The 17475-nt window shown below is 41.7% G+C and overlaps 1 protein-coding gene across 1 annotated transcript in view; it reads right to left on the bottom strand.

Moving 5' to 3' along the window:
• Positions 1-17475, bottom strand: part of lrp1bb (low density lipoprotein receptor-related protein 1Bb) — a 113685-nt gene that overhangs the window by 30107 nt on the left and 66103 nt on the right. Inside the window, exons 43-58 of the mRNA XM_062456230.1 lie at positions 16893-17082; positions 15214-15418; positions 12746-12938; positions 11501-11626; positions 9885-10013; positions 9682-9801; positions 8467-8580; positions 8126-8275; positions 7811-7933; positions 5288-5407; positions 4370-4498; positions 4022-4144; positions 3611-3751; positions 3193-3380; positions 461-644; positions 259-344 (exon numbers count right to left, since the gene is read on the bottom strand). Coding sequence (XP_062312214.1) covers positions 259-344; positions 461-644; positions 3193-3380; positions 3611-3751; positions 4022-4144; positions 4370-4498; positions 5288-5407; positions 7811-7933; positions 8126-8275; positions 8467-8580; positions 9682-9801; positions 9885-10013; positions 11501-11626; positions 12746-12938; positions 15214-15418; positions 16893-17082 — 2321 coding nt within the window. The remainder of the gene's footprint in view (positions 1-258; positions 345-460; positions 645-3192; positions 3381-3610; positions 3752-4021; positions 4145-4369; positions 4499-5287; positions 5408-7810; positions 7934-8125; positions 8276-8466; positions 8581-9681; positions 9802-9884; positions 10014-11500; positions 11627-12745; positions 12939-15213; positions 15419-16892; positions 17083-17475) is intronic.

Genomic DNA, 17475 nt, shown 5'->3' with positions numbered 1-17475 from the left:
CCCGAAACCCAATAAAAACCATTAGAAATAGCACTTGTACGTGCGAGGACCGAGAAGCCAGCACACACGTGTAATTAAGATAACATATAGATGATGAAAAAGAAAAAAGAAGACAGCACAGAGGTGGGTGTTTCAATGACTTTCAGTCATGATCATAACTCATCATGCATGCATATTAGGTCAAAATGAATTGAAACATGACAAATACAACCATATGCTGTCAACTGCTCCACTGAAAGAATCTCAACCAACACGTACCTGTTTCAAAATGGTATAATTAGATCCATCCACACTGAGTTTCCTGATTTCATGATGGTCTGCTAGTATGAGTAAGGGTTCCTCCACTAAAGAAAAGAAAGACAAGAATGAATAATAAAACAGCTCTTAGAACAAGATTGCATAATTTATTTCTCTCACCATTCGGGATATATTTAGTTATATCTACTGAAAGTCAAATTACATGAGAGGGCCTTGCAGGTGTTGGGGTTACGCTCCAGGGCTTCGTATCCATCCACACAGAGACACCTGAAGGAGCCATAGGTGTTGATGCAGCGCTGGCTGCAAGGTAGGCTGGAGGAGCACTCGTCAATGTCCACACACGTCTTCCCATCATGCTTCAGACGAAAACCTGGCCAGCACTTACACTGCTCAGAAAGAAGAACAAACACACAAGAGATGCAGAACACTTAGTTCTATCATTTGTTTCAGAAACAGTTGATGATTCTTCAAGATTATTATTATTTTGGGTTTGGTTGGCACTTCCACTCAAAATCCCCCAATATCTCTGCTGTATCACAACCCATTACAGGCTTTTGGTACATCGACTTCAATAGTAAATGTCCTGCTGCTCTCAACAGAATAAAAGTGTGTCTCACACTGCCGTATGTGCGTGTTAAGATTGTGCTCTTATGTAATAGCAACATATTTATAATATGGTTGCTGTGGTGCCTATTACTGAGAAGACAAGGGAAAACAATAATTATCTAAAGGTGCGATGATGGACAGCTATTTATTTATTAAATATCATTTTCTGCATGGAAAACAGTTGACAGTTTACAGTTCAACAGTACCATAGTTCTTCAAGACACACAATTACTGATGGGTGATAGACTTGCTAATGTAAAAAAGGCAATATACACAGCACTATATTATGGATATTGTACAGCAGTTAATATTTTATATTGTTGGCTTTATTTTTTGTTGGTGCTCAATGTAATCCAGGTAAATATAACCATACTCCATACTGTATATACAACAATATACAGCAGTGCATCTTATGAGGCTGGTCATTTGATATTGGTATTCTTGACTGTCTTAAATAAAGAAATTATTGAAATGTGCACTTTGCCTTGTGCACCAGGATAGGTTGCCTTGTGTACTAGGATGTATAATAGATCAATAATGAGTAAAACCATTCTGTAACAGGTTGCCCAATGGTGAGCACATGATAAAGTACATGAGACAAATGTAGTTGCAAAGCTGTAACAGGTGTAAATATGACTTGAGCATGGGTAGAGTTTGGATTGAGATGGTCATTTTAAGTTGCTTTCTTTTGAGGCTGTTCACAAACCGTAACCATCCACACATTTTGATTTTACCCCATAAACCTTATTTTTGTGTTGTTGTACCTACTCTTCATAATGTTCAGATACCTGGACTAATGCTTATCCATGTTAATACAGCTAAAGTGCTTCAACTGTAAGGAACATCAACATGAGGACACCCATGTCAAGTTATAATAAAAGACACCCCTCTCAAGTATTTCCCTTTCCACTGCCATTCAGCAACCACCATCCAAAATAACTCAAAGTGCTTGTATCAGCTGAACTGGGCCCAGTGCAAATCCCTGTCTTATCCAAAGTTATAACCTAGAGGTTATTTCTGCTGATCTCTCTGTTCAGGCCACAGACAGATGAGCTGGGGGTCCGCATTGATGTGCTCTCTAGAAGGCTTTGCTCTGCTCTCCAGACAGTGCAGAGTTTTGATGGCCTTTTGTCACTTTTTGGTGCAGAGAGAGAGAGAGAGCAGGGCAGGGGGATGTCCAGGCAGACAGTGTGCGTGTGGGTGTGTGTTTGTGTGCTCTTCTGACAACTGTGATTGCTGTGGGGTCACTTCACCACCACAGCTTTGACCTGGATGGAGGCCAAATATCAGTCATCCCTCAGACCCTCTGAAGTACTGTCCTTTCCTGTCATGAATCTTAACATACACAAAGAACACTCTCCTGGACCGATGCCCAAATAACCTCTCCAAACACTATTTAGCTCTTCATTCAGTTGTTGGAAGCAAGCTACAGTACCATATAGTGTATGGTGAAATAATTTAGCATGTATGGTATATCTTCTGTATTAAAGTGGTTGCTTGGTCTTAGGTGAGTTTTCATGTAGCGCTGATGAGTCTAATAAAATGCAATTATGCAATAAATCACACTAAATAAATCAAATTACTCACTCATAAGGGAGTCAGATGGCTGAGCGGTTAGGGAATCGGGCTATTAATCAGAAGGTTGTTGGTTCGATTCCTGGCTGTGCCAAATGACGTTGTGTCCTTGGGCAAGGCACTTCACCCTACTTGCCTCGGGGAGAATGGCCCTGTACTTACTGTATGTCGCTCTGGATAAGAGCGTCTGCTAAAATGACTAAATGTAAATGTCATAAACATAGCAATTATAATATTTCCCCACTTTTCTAGTGGTCTTTTCCTCACGTCAAGGCAGGGCCAAGCATCAAGTAGAAACCATCTTCAGTAATAGCGTTATTAACATTCCCTGACAGAAATGCTATCCACTCTCATGTTAAAATGAATATATTCCTCAGAGAAAGATTAGCATATTGCGGTAAACAGTAAGGCTTCAGTTCCATCACCTGACGTAAGGAAGTAAGTAAGTAAATAATACTGCAGGTTTAACATAGAAGTGCGGTTTTGCCTTGGTATTCGATGCAAAGTCCATGAAAGCTACAGTTTGCAGTCAGCGTCAGTCGAAATATAGTTATCACCATGCACTATCAGTGTAATCATTTCATTTGAAACCCTCCAGGGGTTGGTTGAGATCCAGTGTAATCACAAGACCTAGTCCAGAATGTGTGTGAATAATCAAAGCCAGCAAACATAGTTGAAACCAGAGAGTGATGTGTTACCAGGCTGCCATCGACCACAGCCTGTAAGCAGGGTACCCTATTACCGGTAACTTACCTTGTATCCCACTGTGAGGTCTTGACAGTCCTGCGTGCAGCCACTGACTCTGCGGTTCAGGCACTCGTTCACGTTGCAGTTCTTCTCATCAGAGTGGTCTCCACAGTCGTTCTTCTTGTCACAGAGGCTCGTCTCGGAGATGCAGCGACCATTGGAGCACATGAAGAAGGAGCCATTACACAAACTCCCTGAAAGAGTAATACATAACTGTCATTGGCACAGGACCATGCGATTATACAGGGGTTGATCACTTTACAAAGGCTCCCCTGCAGATAAAGTCTGTTCAAAAATGTTCACTTAGTTCCATTTGCCATTCGTTACTGCCATATGTCCTCTTTCCTTGAGGTGTAGCGGGGGCCTCTGACACTGATGTAGAGCTACGTGGGAAGTGCCAAACAGCAGTCGTATGGTACCGTACCTGCTGCCAGACATTTGAGGTCCACTGGCAGCTCGTCTGAGCGGTCTGGGCAGTCTGCGTAGCCATCACACTCCCACTGCGCACTAAGCAAGCAGCGCCCGTCGCCACAGCGGAACTCATCCGGTCCACATGAGCGGTAGTCTGCGGGGAGACAGCCACAGGGTCATCATCTGTCACTCCAGGAACCATGAATTTTATAAACCAGATGAATGGAAAAACCACTCAACCACTCATTCAATCAAAAAATAACTCAAATAAAATTGTTATACTTTAGTTACTACGTGTCCTTTCTGGCGTAGTTAATACTGAAGTCAATAAAGTTGATTTACTGTAGGTTGATGCACAGATAGTACATGGGTAGGTAGTTACACAGGGAATGTGTCAATAAAGCATCGTTGGATCTTGACTTACCACATTCTACAGACTCATCTGACCCATCCCCACAGTCATCGTCATGATCACAGACAAAGTGCTGAGGGATGCAGGCTTTGTTGTGACAGCGAAAGGAGTTGTTATCACACGTGTTGTTGGGTGCTAATGTATGAGAAAAAAGAGAATGATGAAGGGTGGATTGTCACCATTACAGGGCTATGTTTGTATTCATATTACATTAATATTCTCATATTATGCCACTCGACAAACACTCAACAAAAATGCCATGAAGAAGTAAAAATCTTTGCTGGTCTGAAATAGGTTTCAGATAGGTTTGATATAAGTATCATCTACATTGGTAAAATGTAGATGTGCACATATATTTACCACAGCCAGCAGCAGAGAGCTCATCGCTGCCATCGGGGCAGTCCCTCTCCCCGTCACAGAGCCAGCGCTTGGGCACACAGGCGTATGAGCCTGGGCAGCTGAACAACCCTGGAGCACACGTCACAGAACCTAGTGGGAGAAAAACAACACTGAAAGGTCAACAGCTGATGGCCGTACTTTACATCACGTTGTGGAAGAAATTGGGATTTCCTGTGTGCTTACATTATTCACTAATCAATAGAACTAGTCATTGGATACTAGTTAGTATGTTCTCATGTAAGCTTGCTATTAATAAGAGTAGATTGTTTCTGTGTCAGACTGTTGTAACGTCATTACTGCCTGACTGTCACTATCTATGTTTACATTATTGTTCCCTATAAAAGATGATCCTCCGGCCTTCGGAGCGAAGAGAACCATGATTGAGACCAAAGCCTGGTGTTGTGTTGTCATTTATTGTCAGAGGTCTGGTTTTCTCTCCCAATCTGCAGATTGATAAATACTTATTAAAATCCAGAACTAAACTGAACTTAGTCACTCCGTTTATGAAGAGACGGCAAAACACTTTCTTTATCAACGTGTAGGTTGAAATATAAATACATTTGAATGTTGTTAACTATTTTTATTATATTTATCCACTAAGGGTTGACACAGTATCTTCAAGGACATTTAATTGGTTAAGGTTTAATTGGCCTGCAAGGTACTGTTCAGTAATAACTCAATCAGTAAATATCAGATCATGCTGTGACAATCAAGATAAGAATTACACGGAAATGAATATACTGCCAGTAATTTCCTATTTTGGAAATCACAACTACATTGTTTTCTTGGATTAACTCAGGAAAAGATTTGGTACAGTATACTGTATGCGATTGAAAAGCCGACTGGTTACTTGATGATGACCTTAGAAAGCCTCCTTACCGCAGATTTGTACACTTTCATCCAGGCCATCCTCACAGTCATTCTCCCCATCACACAGCCACTGCTTAGCAATGCACTTGTTTTTGGAGCAGGCAAACTGGTTCCACAGGCAGGAGGAGTCTGAGGAGGCGGGAAAACAGATTTCCAAAGCCATAAATCACCAGTATTGAGAAAACAAAACAACAACAGCATCCCATATAGAAGACATGCAGCTCGTTTTAATCAAAACACAAGTGGCTTGGTTCCCATTTGCCATGAGCCTTTCTGAAGTTATTTGCTTTGTAGTGAGCAGTGGCCTTGCAGCCAAACTGGAGACCTTACATATTTTGTTTTCTGTGATGAAAAAGCGGTTTGCAACTGAAGGAGAGCTGCTACTGAATCCTAAACAGAAACTTTGATTAACACCATGAAGAGAGGGCAATATTTCTATAACGACAAGATTTCTCTAGGGTATTTCTGTCTTTTAGTCCAACACAATCCAAACAAGGACAAACCAAACCTGCCAGTTTCCGGTCAATAAAGGACTGCTGTTGAAATACATAAGTGTAGATAATCCAAAAAAAAAGCAATTTGGAAGAGATAGAGACAAGAACCAATTACTTCCTAATATGTCCTGGGTTCCTGTCAGACAACCACTCCACCAGCAGAGCCTTGAGGATGTACCTATCTTGAACTTCTGTAATGACACAAACTGCCACAACTTTGAGGAAAGGATGAGGAATAAGGCTTTCTTGCAGGTCATGTAAAGAAAATCATTTACGGTTCACTGAACAATGAAGAGAATGGAGATGAAACAAATGATCTATATGTGTGCTTTTGAACATATCTTTGTGTACCAAACTGATTCTTTATACTTTGATATGATTCAGACAATTCTGATGACAAGTATAAACATGATATAGTTATCATAATTATTTACATACGTGAGAGTTTGTGCATTTCAAATGTTAACATTATGAGTTACAAAATCATGACAAAATAGAGTATGACTACAGTACATGAGTATCAAAGAATAGTACATTCTTTATGAATATTTTGGAGACATTACTGCTTGAGGTTCATCAGACAATTGCAATGACAGATGAGTGTTATTATTAAATCAATTGTGAAATTTGGTTTTCATTGAAATAATGACATTTTCTTCTCACCATTTCCCTTTGTTGTCAGTTTATCCATAGCTCTGGCTTTATATGATAATTAACTCTGAGAAAATAGAATATCTATTTGTCCTGAAAATGCAATTCAGAACATCTAACATAATCCTATCCTTGTGATGGAGACATTAATCATTTCAGCTTTGAAAGCCTTCTTAGGCATATTTGCAATTATTGATACAATCATCTCACATACACAGACATGAATCTCTTAGATAAAAGAATGAGAATGTGTTTGTCCAGATCTGATGATTTTGCATTTCATTCATTTAGTGGAGGCATTTGTTTCAAATCCAATCTGACCAACATGTATTTAAGTTGTGATTATTTTGTCTTTCAACTGAGGTTAAGCCAAAAGTCTGCACTCTCCAGAATAACATGTATAGCCTACCTGTTCAGATACACATGCAGTATAAGATATAGGTTTAATCGTTCAAAGTTATAACCCATGCAGGTATGAACACTTGTTCAACAGCAAAACAAGATTGATATAAATAATTAAAAAAAAAAACAATGGCAGCAATGAAGCAAGGAGCAAATGACTAGTTTGGTGGCCATTTCTTTTTACCCATATCCATTACTATGGCATTACTATGTAATTAAAACAATCTTTACTTTGTCACGGTACATCATGCATACATAATCTGTTATCAAAGAGTGAAATAGCAGCGTTTTTGTCTTTCCTGTTAAGAGGGACATGTATAGTTCAATATGGGGTATGTGTGACCCTTTCATGTCACCACTTTCCAATGAAGCCACATGTTTTTATCCAGGAACAAGTCGCAAAGACTAACTGCTAATGAATTAATTACACAAGGCAAATATGCAAATGCAAGAGGAAACAATAACATAGTGTCCTTTCAATGATCTTCTATTTGAATGCAAGGTTGGAGGTACACTATCTATCCACAAGTAGCAGTGTTAGAGGAGTGATGTAATTAAGCGCACAATGAAAAAAGGACAATAATAATAGGATATGTGGCATTCTTACTTGGCGTGCCATTAAGTGCTCTTACTCAGGATTTGTCCTTGCATTCTCTCAATAGGTGGCTTCCTGTAGTTCTATTCAAGAACATTTGACAAAGCCTTCCATAACAAGACACATTTTTGTGATTTTTGTCACAGCATGGTTCTCTTTTATACTTCTCCCAACTTCCTCTCTTACTTTCCTACCCTCGATTAGTACCAGTTTTAGACACAACAGACACATTTTAAGCCATTTGAAATATTAAACCTCAAAGTCAAAAGGAAAACATTGAGCCGGCGTTCTGAAACCAGCGTTGCATCGCCGCTCTAATCGAACCTGGCTTTGAGGATACTGCTGCATGAAATTACGACAAAAAAAGATCCAAGATGGCTAAAAGCATACCGCACTGGAACTCATCTGCACCGTCCTCGCAGTCTTTCTGCCCATCACACAGCCACACGCTGGAGATGCAGTTCCCACTGGGACAGGCAAAGTGGCCCTCGTCACACTTGTGTCCATGAGAAACTACAGGGTGGAACAACAGAAGGAAAGGAAGGTGCTTGTTTAAGGTGTTGGTGACTCATCGGCCAAGCTCTCACAGCCGGTAATTAAGGTAATCTGAAACACCTAAGAAAATGAAACACGGTATTGCTCCCCTTTAAGTGTTTTCTTATTAAAGCAGACTTTCTTTGTAAATAGAGAGGTGAGGAAAATCACCCTGGCAGCTGGTCTCATCGGCATAATCTCCACAGTCGTTGGCTCCATCGCAGATCCACGAGGGGTGGATGCACAGACTGGTGGAGTTACAGCTGATGAAACTCCTCTCCTTCACCCCCAGTTTGTAGAAGTTGGAACAGTCAGTGTGATCTGAATACAGAACAGGGGAACTTTAAACACAATGCCTCTTCATTTGCTTTTTTGGGGAAGGGCAAATAGATTCGGGTGCAGGTAACGGGCAAACGAAACAGATGCGAGTGTGATGCTGGATCCAATAGATTGGCACAGCGGCGGCGCAGGTCCGTTTCTTCTCAAACACACGTTGAGGAGACGTGACTTACTGCAGTTCTTCTCATCCGAAGCGTCAGCGCAGTCGATGACCTGGTTACACCAGGCGGAGCTGGGGACACAACTGCCATCCTGGCAGGAAGACTCGGCAGTGGCACACGTGACATCTGAGAGACAAATTCACATTTCAAAAAGGGCGCGGATGCTAAATGGACACAAGATGGGCAATCAGTGACAAGCTGATGCAGGTAGCACAACTGTGGAGAATTCAGAGCTAAAAAGCTGGCCTGATGTTACATAGAAAGACAGACAGAAATGGCTTTTATGATTCACATATAGAAAAGAGATGATGACATATTTTAAGTATATGGCTAAGCAATGTTATGACCCGCACTTTGGGATACCACTACACATCAAATATTAAGACTACAAACGCCGTACAGTGTGTGTACTCTAATTGCATGTTCTAGTGTTCACAGAAAAGGGTCACTGCTGATACTGTATGCCGTTAAAAACCAACTGCATCCATTGAGACACATTACAATGCTGTAATCTTGGTATCTAAAATCCCATTTATTGGTGATTTGTATTTTATGGGACCTCTTTATAGTTGTGTTGATGTTTGAAGTGCATGACGGTGTAATATGCAATAAACAATGGGTTCATCTGCCCTGGAATTACAGGCATGAAAACATTGATGATAAATACATCTCCGAATGATTACAGACTACTAAATGAAATGGAATTTTGGGCATACAACAGGATCCCCCAATTAGGTATATTACAGTATCGAGAAAATGTGTCTTCTCTCTCTCTCTCTCTCTCTCTCTCTCTCTCTCTCTCTCTCTCTCTCTCTCTCTCTTCTCTCTCTCTCTCTCTCTCTCTCTCTCTCTCTCTCTCTCTCTCTCTCTCTCTCTCTTTCTCTCTCTCTCTCTCTCTCTCTCTCTCTCTCTCTCTTCTCTCTCTCTCTCTCTCTCTCTCTCTCTTCTCCTCTCTCTTCTCTCTCTCTCTCTCTCTCTTCTCTCTCTCTCTCTCTCTCTCTCTCTCTCTCTCTCTCTCCCTCTCTCTCTTCCATCTCTCTTCCCTCTCTCTCTCTCTCTCTCTCTCTCTCTCTCGTGGAGATTCATCTATGAGCATCAGGACCAATGTGATCCAGGAGCTCATTAAAGAGAGTGGGCTTAGTGCAGCATGTGGCCTAACACGGAGCCTGAGCTGGTCGGGAAGGGCGTCCACTCTCAGACGGAGAGAACGCTGGGAGAAACACTCACTGTTACATAAAGCCTCGTCAGAGCTATCCCCACAGTCATCAATCCCATCACAGAAGCGACTGTTGGCCACACAGCGCTGGTTGTAGCAGGCCCTAAAGCCCCGTCTGCACTGCCTGTTATCTGGAAGAATGGTGTAAGTAGTTAGCCGTGTATTAGCACTGCACAAAACTCAACAACGGAGCAAGATACGATGCATTTCTTACCACAGTATTGCATCTTTTCATCGGACTTGTCCTTGCACTGGGCTATTCCATCACACGTGAGCTGGTAGCTAATACACTCGCCGTTCCCACATTCAAACTCAGTGTGGATGTTGCAGGAAGAATTCTCTGCTGCAAGAGAAGAGCTTTGTAGCTTTAACCAGGGATATGCTTACAGTTTTTCTGAATTGCTAAAACACTAAAACCCATTGGCTGAACAAAGTTCTCAGTTGCCTGAACTCATGTAGCTCATTGTGCAGTCTGTTGTCAATACCTTAAACCATTTCACATGGTAAAACACAATTTGCAGATCTCACATAGACTTTTCAGCAAAACTCTAAACACATTCTCATTCTCAAAACACATTCTGCACTCTAATGCACATGTCATCCATACTGTAAACACAAATGGCAACAATCAAATACAAATAGAGAAAACATGTCATTGACAAAACACAACCACTCGAAATTGATTTCACTTGTTTCAAATGATGTGACACAACCAATATAAGCCAGTTCAGAGAGCAAACAGGTTGTTGAAGGTGGGAAAATATTGCTTGTGATGTCGACAAAGTGCTCTGGCCTGACCCAGCCCAAAGACAAGAAGAAGCACATTGATCACATGTTTACTCCTTAGATTGTTGTCCCTTTTACTGTAGTATTGTATACTGTAGTACAGTGCATTGTAGGCTGTATACTGTACAATGAACAAATTGTATGGCCCTGAACATTGTGCTTTCCATTTGTTACAGTAACAGTACTGACTGCTCAATAGATTTTGACTGGTTGCAGGTTCATATCAACAAAGAACAAGAGTGAGTTGTGAGTAGTGAGATGCAGGGTACAGTACTGTATAGGGGTACAAGGAGGAGAAAGAACAAAAAAAAGAGAGCAAAGCAGAGTAGTAATTTCTGATACATTTTGAGCTACTATGATAGAACATGTTGTCGTTCATCAAAAGACAATGACGGATAAATATGAAATTTGTTTTGAGGTTACGTAAAAATGATCTTCTCCTTGAGAACTATATGTTTTGAACAATGTGTTTTCAATGTTTTTGTGTATTGTTTACTGACTGCTTGATAGTGTATATCATTTTGATCACTTTGTTTATGATTTGAGAGCAGTGTTTGATTTTGAGCACAGGTAAAACTGTTTTGAGGCGAAAGTTTCATTTTGCAAGAGGATTCAGAGGTTTTGTAAATAGTGCTTGAAGATGAGGTTTTGTGTTTACAGTTTTGAGAAAATGGGTGACTGTTTCAAGAATGTGTTTTAGCAATTGTGAAAAACTGTAATCCCATACCATCACACCCGGTTTGAGCCAGCCTCAAGGTTTTAGTATAGCTGTCGATGCAACTATTGCAACCATATTACCTTGAAACTACAGCCTTGGACAACACAGCTCTACTGAACAATAAAGGGTTAAGTCACGTGTTAGCAAACAATGCTGCTATGCACTACGATTGACAGAAGCACCAAGCATTGTCAGTCTAGCTGGTTAAATGGCTTTACAGATAATAAGACAGCATTATAAATATTTGTTTTGTGTAATGTTTGTTTTGAGAACTGTGTGTGTGTCGTCTGTGTGGGGGGATAAGGACTTAAAAACATCTGACTTACACACACATCTGTTATCATCCAATAGCACACGCTCTCCTCTGCAATTACAGTTGACTCTTCCTTCCGGGGTCAGTAGGCAGATGTCACCACATCCTCCATTTAGCACTCGGCATGGAGACAACTCGCCTGCAACACACCACAACCAGCGAGGAATGTTACAGACACTCAGTCTCCCCGACTTGAATGGCTGAAGTCAAATGAATGGTTTGTTTATTGAAAAAGCCACCGGTGCCGCCTCCTGTATTGAAAACCAAACTTAATTAGTCCTGAGGCGGGGAGGTACAAGGAGGTATTGCTTTCTCTTTCCCGATAAAGAGTGGGGTGGAGAGGGAGACTCACAGAGAAAGGGAAGGGGGAAGTCCAAACGGGTAGCATTTGCAGGAGAGATATGTGACAAATGAGCCATTCATTCTCTACCTCCTCTTCCCTACCCACCAGCCCCTGGCTTTTCATTCATGCATCAGCGACTGAGTGAGGGATGACTCAGCAGGGCTCTGGAAAAGCTCCTGAAGCACGCAGGTCGGCCTCTCATCTGGCTACACTGGGAGAGACGATGAGAGCTACAGAAGGCTTTAATGAGGATGAGGAAACATCATCATAATAACAGCCGTGACTCAAAATTGGAACAGGGTGATTTATCATTGCAGGTTGTTAATGTCTGTCAGATCCACAGGCCAATGTTTGGAATTTGAGACCATTTGCAGTGGTGAAAAAATCTCTCTCAACAGGCAACAGACAAGTCTTAGCCTTTGGGACGCTCTTAAGCCCATTTCCCATCGTCCTACTTTAAACATAGGCGACACTTCAGAGACCTGCTCCCCCACTGAAGGAAATCTTTTATTAATTACATCCCTTGCTTAAGTTTCTTTCCCAGCTTAATGTGACCTTCTTAATTTATCATCCCTGCTGCTTCTCTCATCAAAAGGAGGAATCGTGGATGAAGATAAATCAGCTGTGGCCTGTGGCAAAGAGTAGCTTTGAAGTGACCAATGTTCACTCAGACACCATTGGAAAGCTGCACATGTGACCCAAAAGAGCACAGATCTGAGAAAGACAAATCGATTGGCTCAATTTGTCGCGCATTGCTCAAAGATTTGTACGATACTTTCAATTTGTCCATGCACTCTCCTCTCTCCTGCTCTCTCTCTCATGCATACACTTGACGTGAAAACACACACACAGATATACAGTATGACAGCCCAGGTGTCTTTGAAGCAAGTCCATTCCAGGGAGAATACTACTCACAGCTGTTTGTGTCGTTGGCAATGGCGACGATTCCCATGGGCTGGTGGGGGATGTCTGCTCGCAGTACCTTGGTGTCTCCTCCTGTGTACTTGTTAGAACGCAGAACCGCCCGTCGGGCCCAGTCCGACCAGAAGATAAAGTCTCCGTAGATAGCAAGGCCAAAGAAGGTTCCAGGGCCGGACTTTACAATGACCTACAGAGTTGAGGAGTGCATGATCAACAATAGATATGATGTGTGTGTGTGTGTGCGGATATGACAAAAAGGTGATAGGGATGTAAACTGCTCAAGGGTGAATGCTTATCTTTGACAACATGTTAAAACTTAGAAACTTAGAACGGGCCAGTAAAAGTGTCAAATGACCTTGAAACAAGGACGGAGAGGAAAACCACCAATGCTAACGAATGCTTCTGGAGTCACTAAATGACTGTTTAACCCAGATGTGGAGGGTGTAAATGACAGTGTCATGGAGAGGGAGGCAGGAATACATCAGATGACGCCTTCTGGGATTGTCAGGGCTGGAGCCATCAGGGCCTCCTGCAGCTCTGTAGTTTCAGCTATTAGTGGGACATGCGTGTAACCATGATCACATTAGCCCTGCCGCCAAACAGGGATTAATAGGACAGGTGTTGATTAAAGGAGCCTGGTGTGTGCATGAAACAACTGGACATCAGGAGAGAGAAAGAGAGAGAGAGATAGAGAGAGCAAGACTGGGAGAGGAGAGACCGTGTGACAGAAAATGAGAGACAGAGAAAAAAAAAGAGAGAGAGGGAGAAAGAGAGAGAGAGTGCCAGATGGGTTTTGATGGAACATATTGACAGGAAATTAGATTAGGAGGACGTTGGTTGTGAACGCAGGGACTAATTATCGTTCCAAATCTCAAAAAGTCTACTTCCATGCATACTTGAAGTAAATAGAGAAGCACTTATAAGCAGGCATAAATGAGGGTTTTAAAACTTGATGATTCATAATGTGCTAAATATGTTTGGATTCCAAAACTCACATCTCCGAGTGTCATGTCTTAATAAAACCCCTGCCGATGCATCAAAAGCGATTCCTCTTTACATTACATAGAACACGTCTGTGAGTGCTGCCCTAACAGACGTCTCAAAACTTATTCACTGGCCTCACACTAAACATCCTTATGCGGCACTCAATTATGATTCTGTCTCTTCACACTTAAAAGGGTCTTCTTTCCAGTGCTAAATGTGTTGACATCCTCCCTCAACACACTCTCCGTGGAACTCTCTTGAGTTCCGACTTCATTAATGACGGAGTTCTCAATGTCTGACACGGGAGAAGGCCGTGAGCCGGGAGAGAGGGCCTTGGAGCCCCCTGCCTCCTCCCTGTCAGACGAGATGTCATTGGGCTCCCTGTCAGGCTGTAATGACACCCCCGCAGTGGAGGAGCTTGGCCCTGTGTGTGTGTGTGTGTGTACACACCACACCCACCCATATACACACACACACCCATACTCACAGCCAGCCATGCACACGCACACACACCAACACACACGGCAGGAAGCCCCCCTTCACACCACCACACAGAGTGGCTCGCGGCTTTCTTTCTGTTGATAATCCGTTACCTCTGTTTAATTTTCACATTTTAATTGGGATGGTGACGGGCTGGCCCCCGCGATAGGGCTCCGTGCGAGGCTTCATTAGCAGTACTACGCTGTGGTGGGGGCACGCAAGGACTTGCAGGGCGAGACTTTTGAGCCTTGTGACCTCGCTTGGCAAACGTATGGGTAACTAATTGAGATGGGGTAAGTTGGTGAGTCGCAAAGGTTGTGTCAAGTGCAAATTGAAATCCATAGCAATGGGGAGCCGGGGTGTCATGTAATCCCGTACATGCAGGGGATACAGAGCGATACGTATCCAGGGAGGATTATCAGGAGGAGATTTATTATGCATGCAACCTCTTCCCCCGAATAAAATGAGACCCTCGATGAGATCCTTAACTTCAGAAGGAAAATCACTTTATGATAAAGTAAACCACCGTCTGTGGTATGTTATATGAGAACATAGTGATAGATATTCTACAGGATATCCACTGGTTCGTCATCTCATCACGGATGAGATGATATGTGAGTTGGAGAAAATGAGTTAATTAGAGACACGATGGGTCATATCAGTCGAGGATTCTTGAACAACATCGATCCCATTGTGTAACATTTTAGATCCAGGTAATTACAATCAGCATTGAATAATAGGTAATAAGGCCTTACTAAGTTATTAAATTGTATGAACACATTTTAATGTTACTATGTAACATGTAACTAAGGCTTCATTATCTAACAACCCTTATCCAATTGTACAACTGTAACCCTAACCATTCCTAATATAATTAAAATGTATACAGTCTTATTAACACATTATTAATGTACTTCGGGTCCTTCCGCACAATAAATGCAAAATTAAAAAAAGTGTATGAATGTACAGTAGATCACTGATGACACTATGATACTCACATATCTGTGGGAGCCATCGTAATCACACCTCTCAATCTTCCCCAAGCTCCCATCTGAGAAATAGATCTTCTCAGCCTTGTGGTCAATGGTCAGTCCATTTGGGGTCAAGATGTCTGTGCTTACAATCACCTTTATGTTTTTCCCTGCCAGGTTAGATCTCATAATACTGGGCCTCTGCTCATTCCAGTTGGTCCAAAACATCAGGCTGAAATATTCAAACCACATCGAAAACCCACCGTTAACCCCACAGATAAACTTAAAAAGCTATAGGACACATCAGCAAAAATACAGCGAACGTCATGCTTCACTGTATCTTTTATCTTAAGCTGTATAAGCAATTTTCTCCTACAGGACAAACCGATGTATCACCAGATCTCTATAACATGCCTATTTCCCTACAGATGTCTTTACACCCTATCAGTGAGGTGTACAGAACAAATATGTGTTCTCTAGAATTGAATCATGGCCCCTATGATGGCTAATATGGGACTGTGATTGTAACTTGTCAAGCCCCTCTATCGCAGGGGAAACAAACACTAATGGGAGACAAGGAATTATTCATTGCTGTTCCAAATGGCCCGAGGTCTATGTGGTCATGTTACTCTGTTATCTACTGCTCCCATAGCTCGTGTGACTTTCATGACCTGTCATCTGCTCTCCCTGTTGTCTGGGTGTCACCGAGCCTGAGTTCCATCTCTGATGAGGTGCTACCGTTTCGCCGCTGCCCCGCTCTCCTTTTTTTATAAGACTGATTAGCATTAGGCCCGTTGGCTGTAAGATCGAATGTCAATCCATATTTCTTTCATATTGTTACTGAGAATGTTGAGAGATGATTATAAGGGCAGGGGGAGCAAATAAATAAGAGCTGTTTCTGTGTAAGTGGATTTACAGAATGCACAAATTACATTTCAAGTGTATGATTAAGACAGAGAGAAATTGGAGACAACTGGAGAAATTCTGGGACTAACCCCTTATACCTGGTATTTCTTTAAAATAAAATAAAATAAATCAAGATTGGCTATGCATTTACATGTAAGGAGGATTCCATTTTATAACCCTTCATGGTGACAGACATAAGTCCTATTTTATCACCTCCTGTTAAATTAGAAATAAACGCCAGCAATGGGAATATCAAATACCAAATCACCATACTAGTTTAATTTTGTTAGTGAACTATGAGCAAGTGCTCTCTGCATTTCAAGACAATGAAGTCTCCTTGTTGACATAAACAAGTAATTACCATGGAACCAAAGTGTCTTTTTCCATCCTAATACTGAACAGCATAACAGGAACATTGTCACTTTGTTGTGAAATGCCACAAGAGGCATTTTTATTGTTAAGATTGGTACTCTCTTCAAAAGAGTATAAAGCCAATTAGGAATATCCCATTGTGAGGTATTGGGGTGCAATGTTCTCTGCAGTGTAAATATCTCAATATAACTCTAATCTAAAATCAACAGCATTCTGAATAAACAGTATTACTGTAGATTAAGCCAAATGTGACTTTACATTCCCTTGTAAATATAATTTAATGTCTTGTTCCCTTCTTTTTCTTAAATAGCCAGCTGACGGAAATCTGTGACATGCAAGAAACATGGCAAATTATTTAAATTGTTGAGCTTCTAAATACTGACATCAACCAATGAAATAATGGGATAGTGAGCAAATCAGACACTAACTTCTGGCACTCGTCCAGGGCGAGGACGTGAGGGTGGTCGTCCTCAGACAGGGTAACCACGGCCTCCCGGCTAAGGGCACCAGGGCGGTCCTGGTCTACAGTCTGCCTGCTGATGCTGGAGGTGGTTGAGCTGGTCCAGTACAGTGTGTCCCAGGCACGGTGGTATGCAAGACCCTCCACAGAACCCACATCTGACGGAACAGAAACCAAGATACACTTTAGTCCAACGAACAACAGGTCGACTATATCTGTCTACTGGAAAGTTCATTAAGCATTCATTTTCTTTCTTATCAACACGTGTTTTTCCTGTTTTTCATTTATGTAGAAAGTTATGACCACCACTAAATTATGGTCACACTTTAGACTGCCATACAATTGCCAGCCTTCAGTGAATTCTGCACCTAATTAGTCTTAATGATCAACATGCGGTCAAAAAGGTAGATAGCTGAATTTGGTGCTAAACACCATAAACCTTACACAAGAATACTTTAGGCATTATCTTGAGTCAGCCAATTGCTAATTAATTGTTCATAATAAAAGGCGTCTGACAGCTTGGTTTTTCCAGAAATCTTTGGTGAGGCCAG

The sequence above is a fragment of the Osmerus eperlanus genome, chromosome 3 (assembly GCF_963692335.1).
Source record: "Osmerus eperlanus chromosome 3, fOsmEpe2.1, whole genome shotgun sequence".
In the NCBI taxonomy this organism is placed as follows: Eukaryota; Metazoa; Chordata; class Actinopteri; order Osmeriformes; family Osmeridae; genus Osmerus; species Osmerus eperlanus.
Note: the sequence above shows the minus strand (reverse complement) of the source record. Positions and strands in the feature narration are given on the sequence as shown.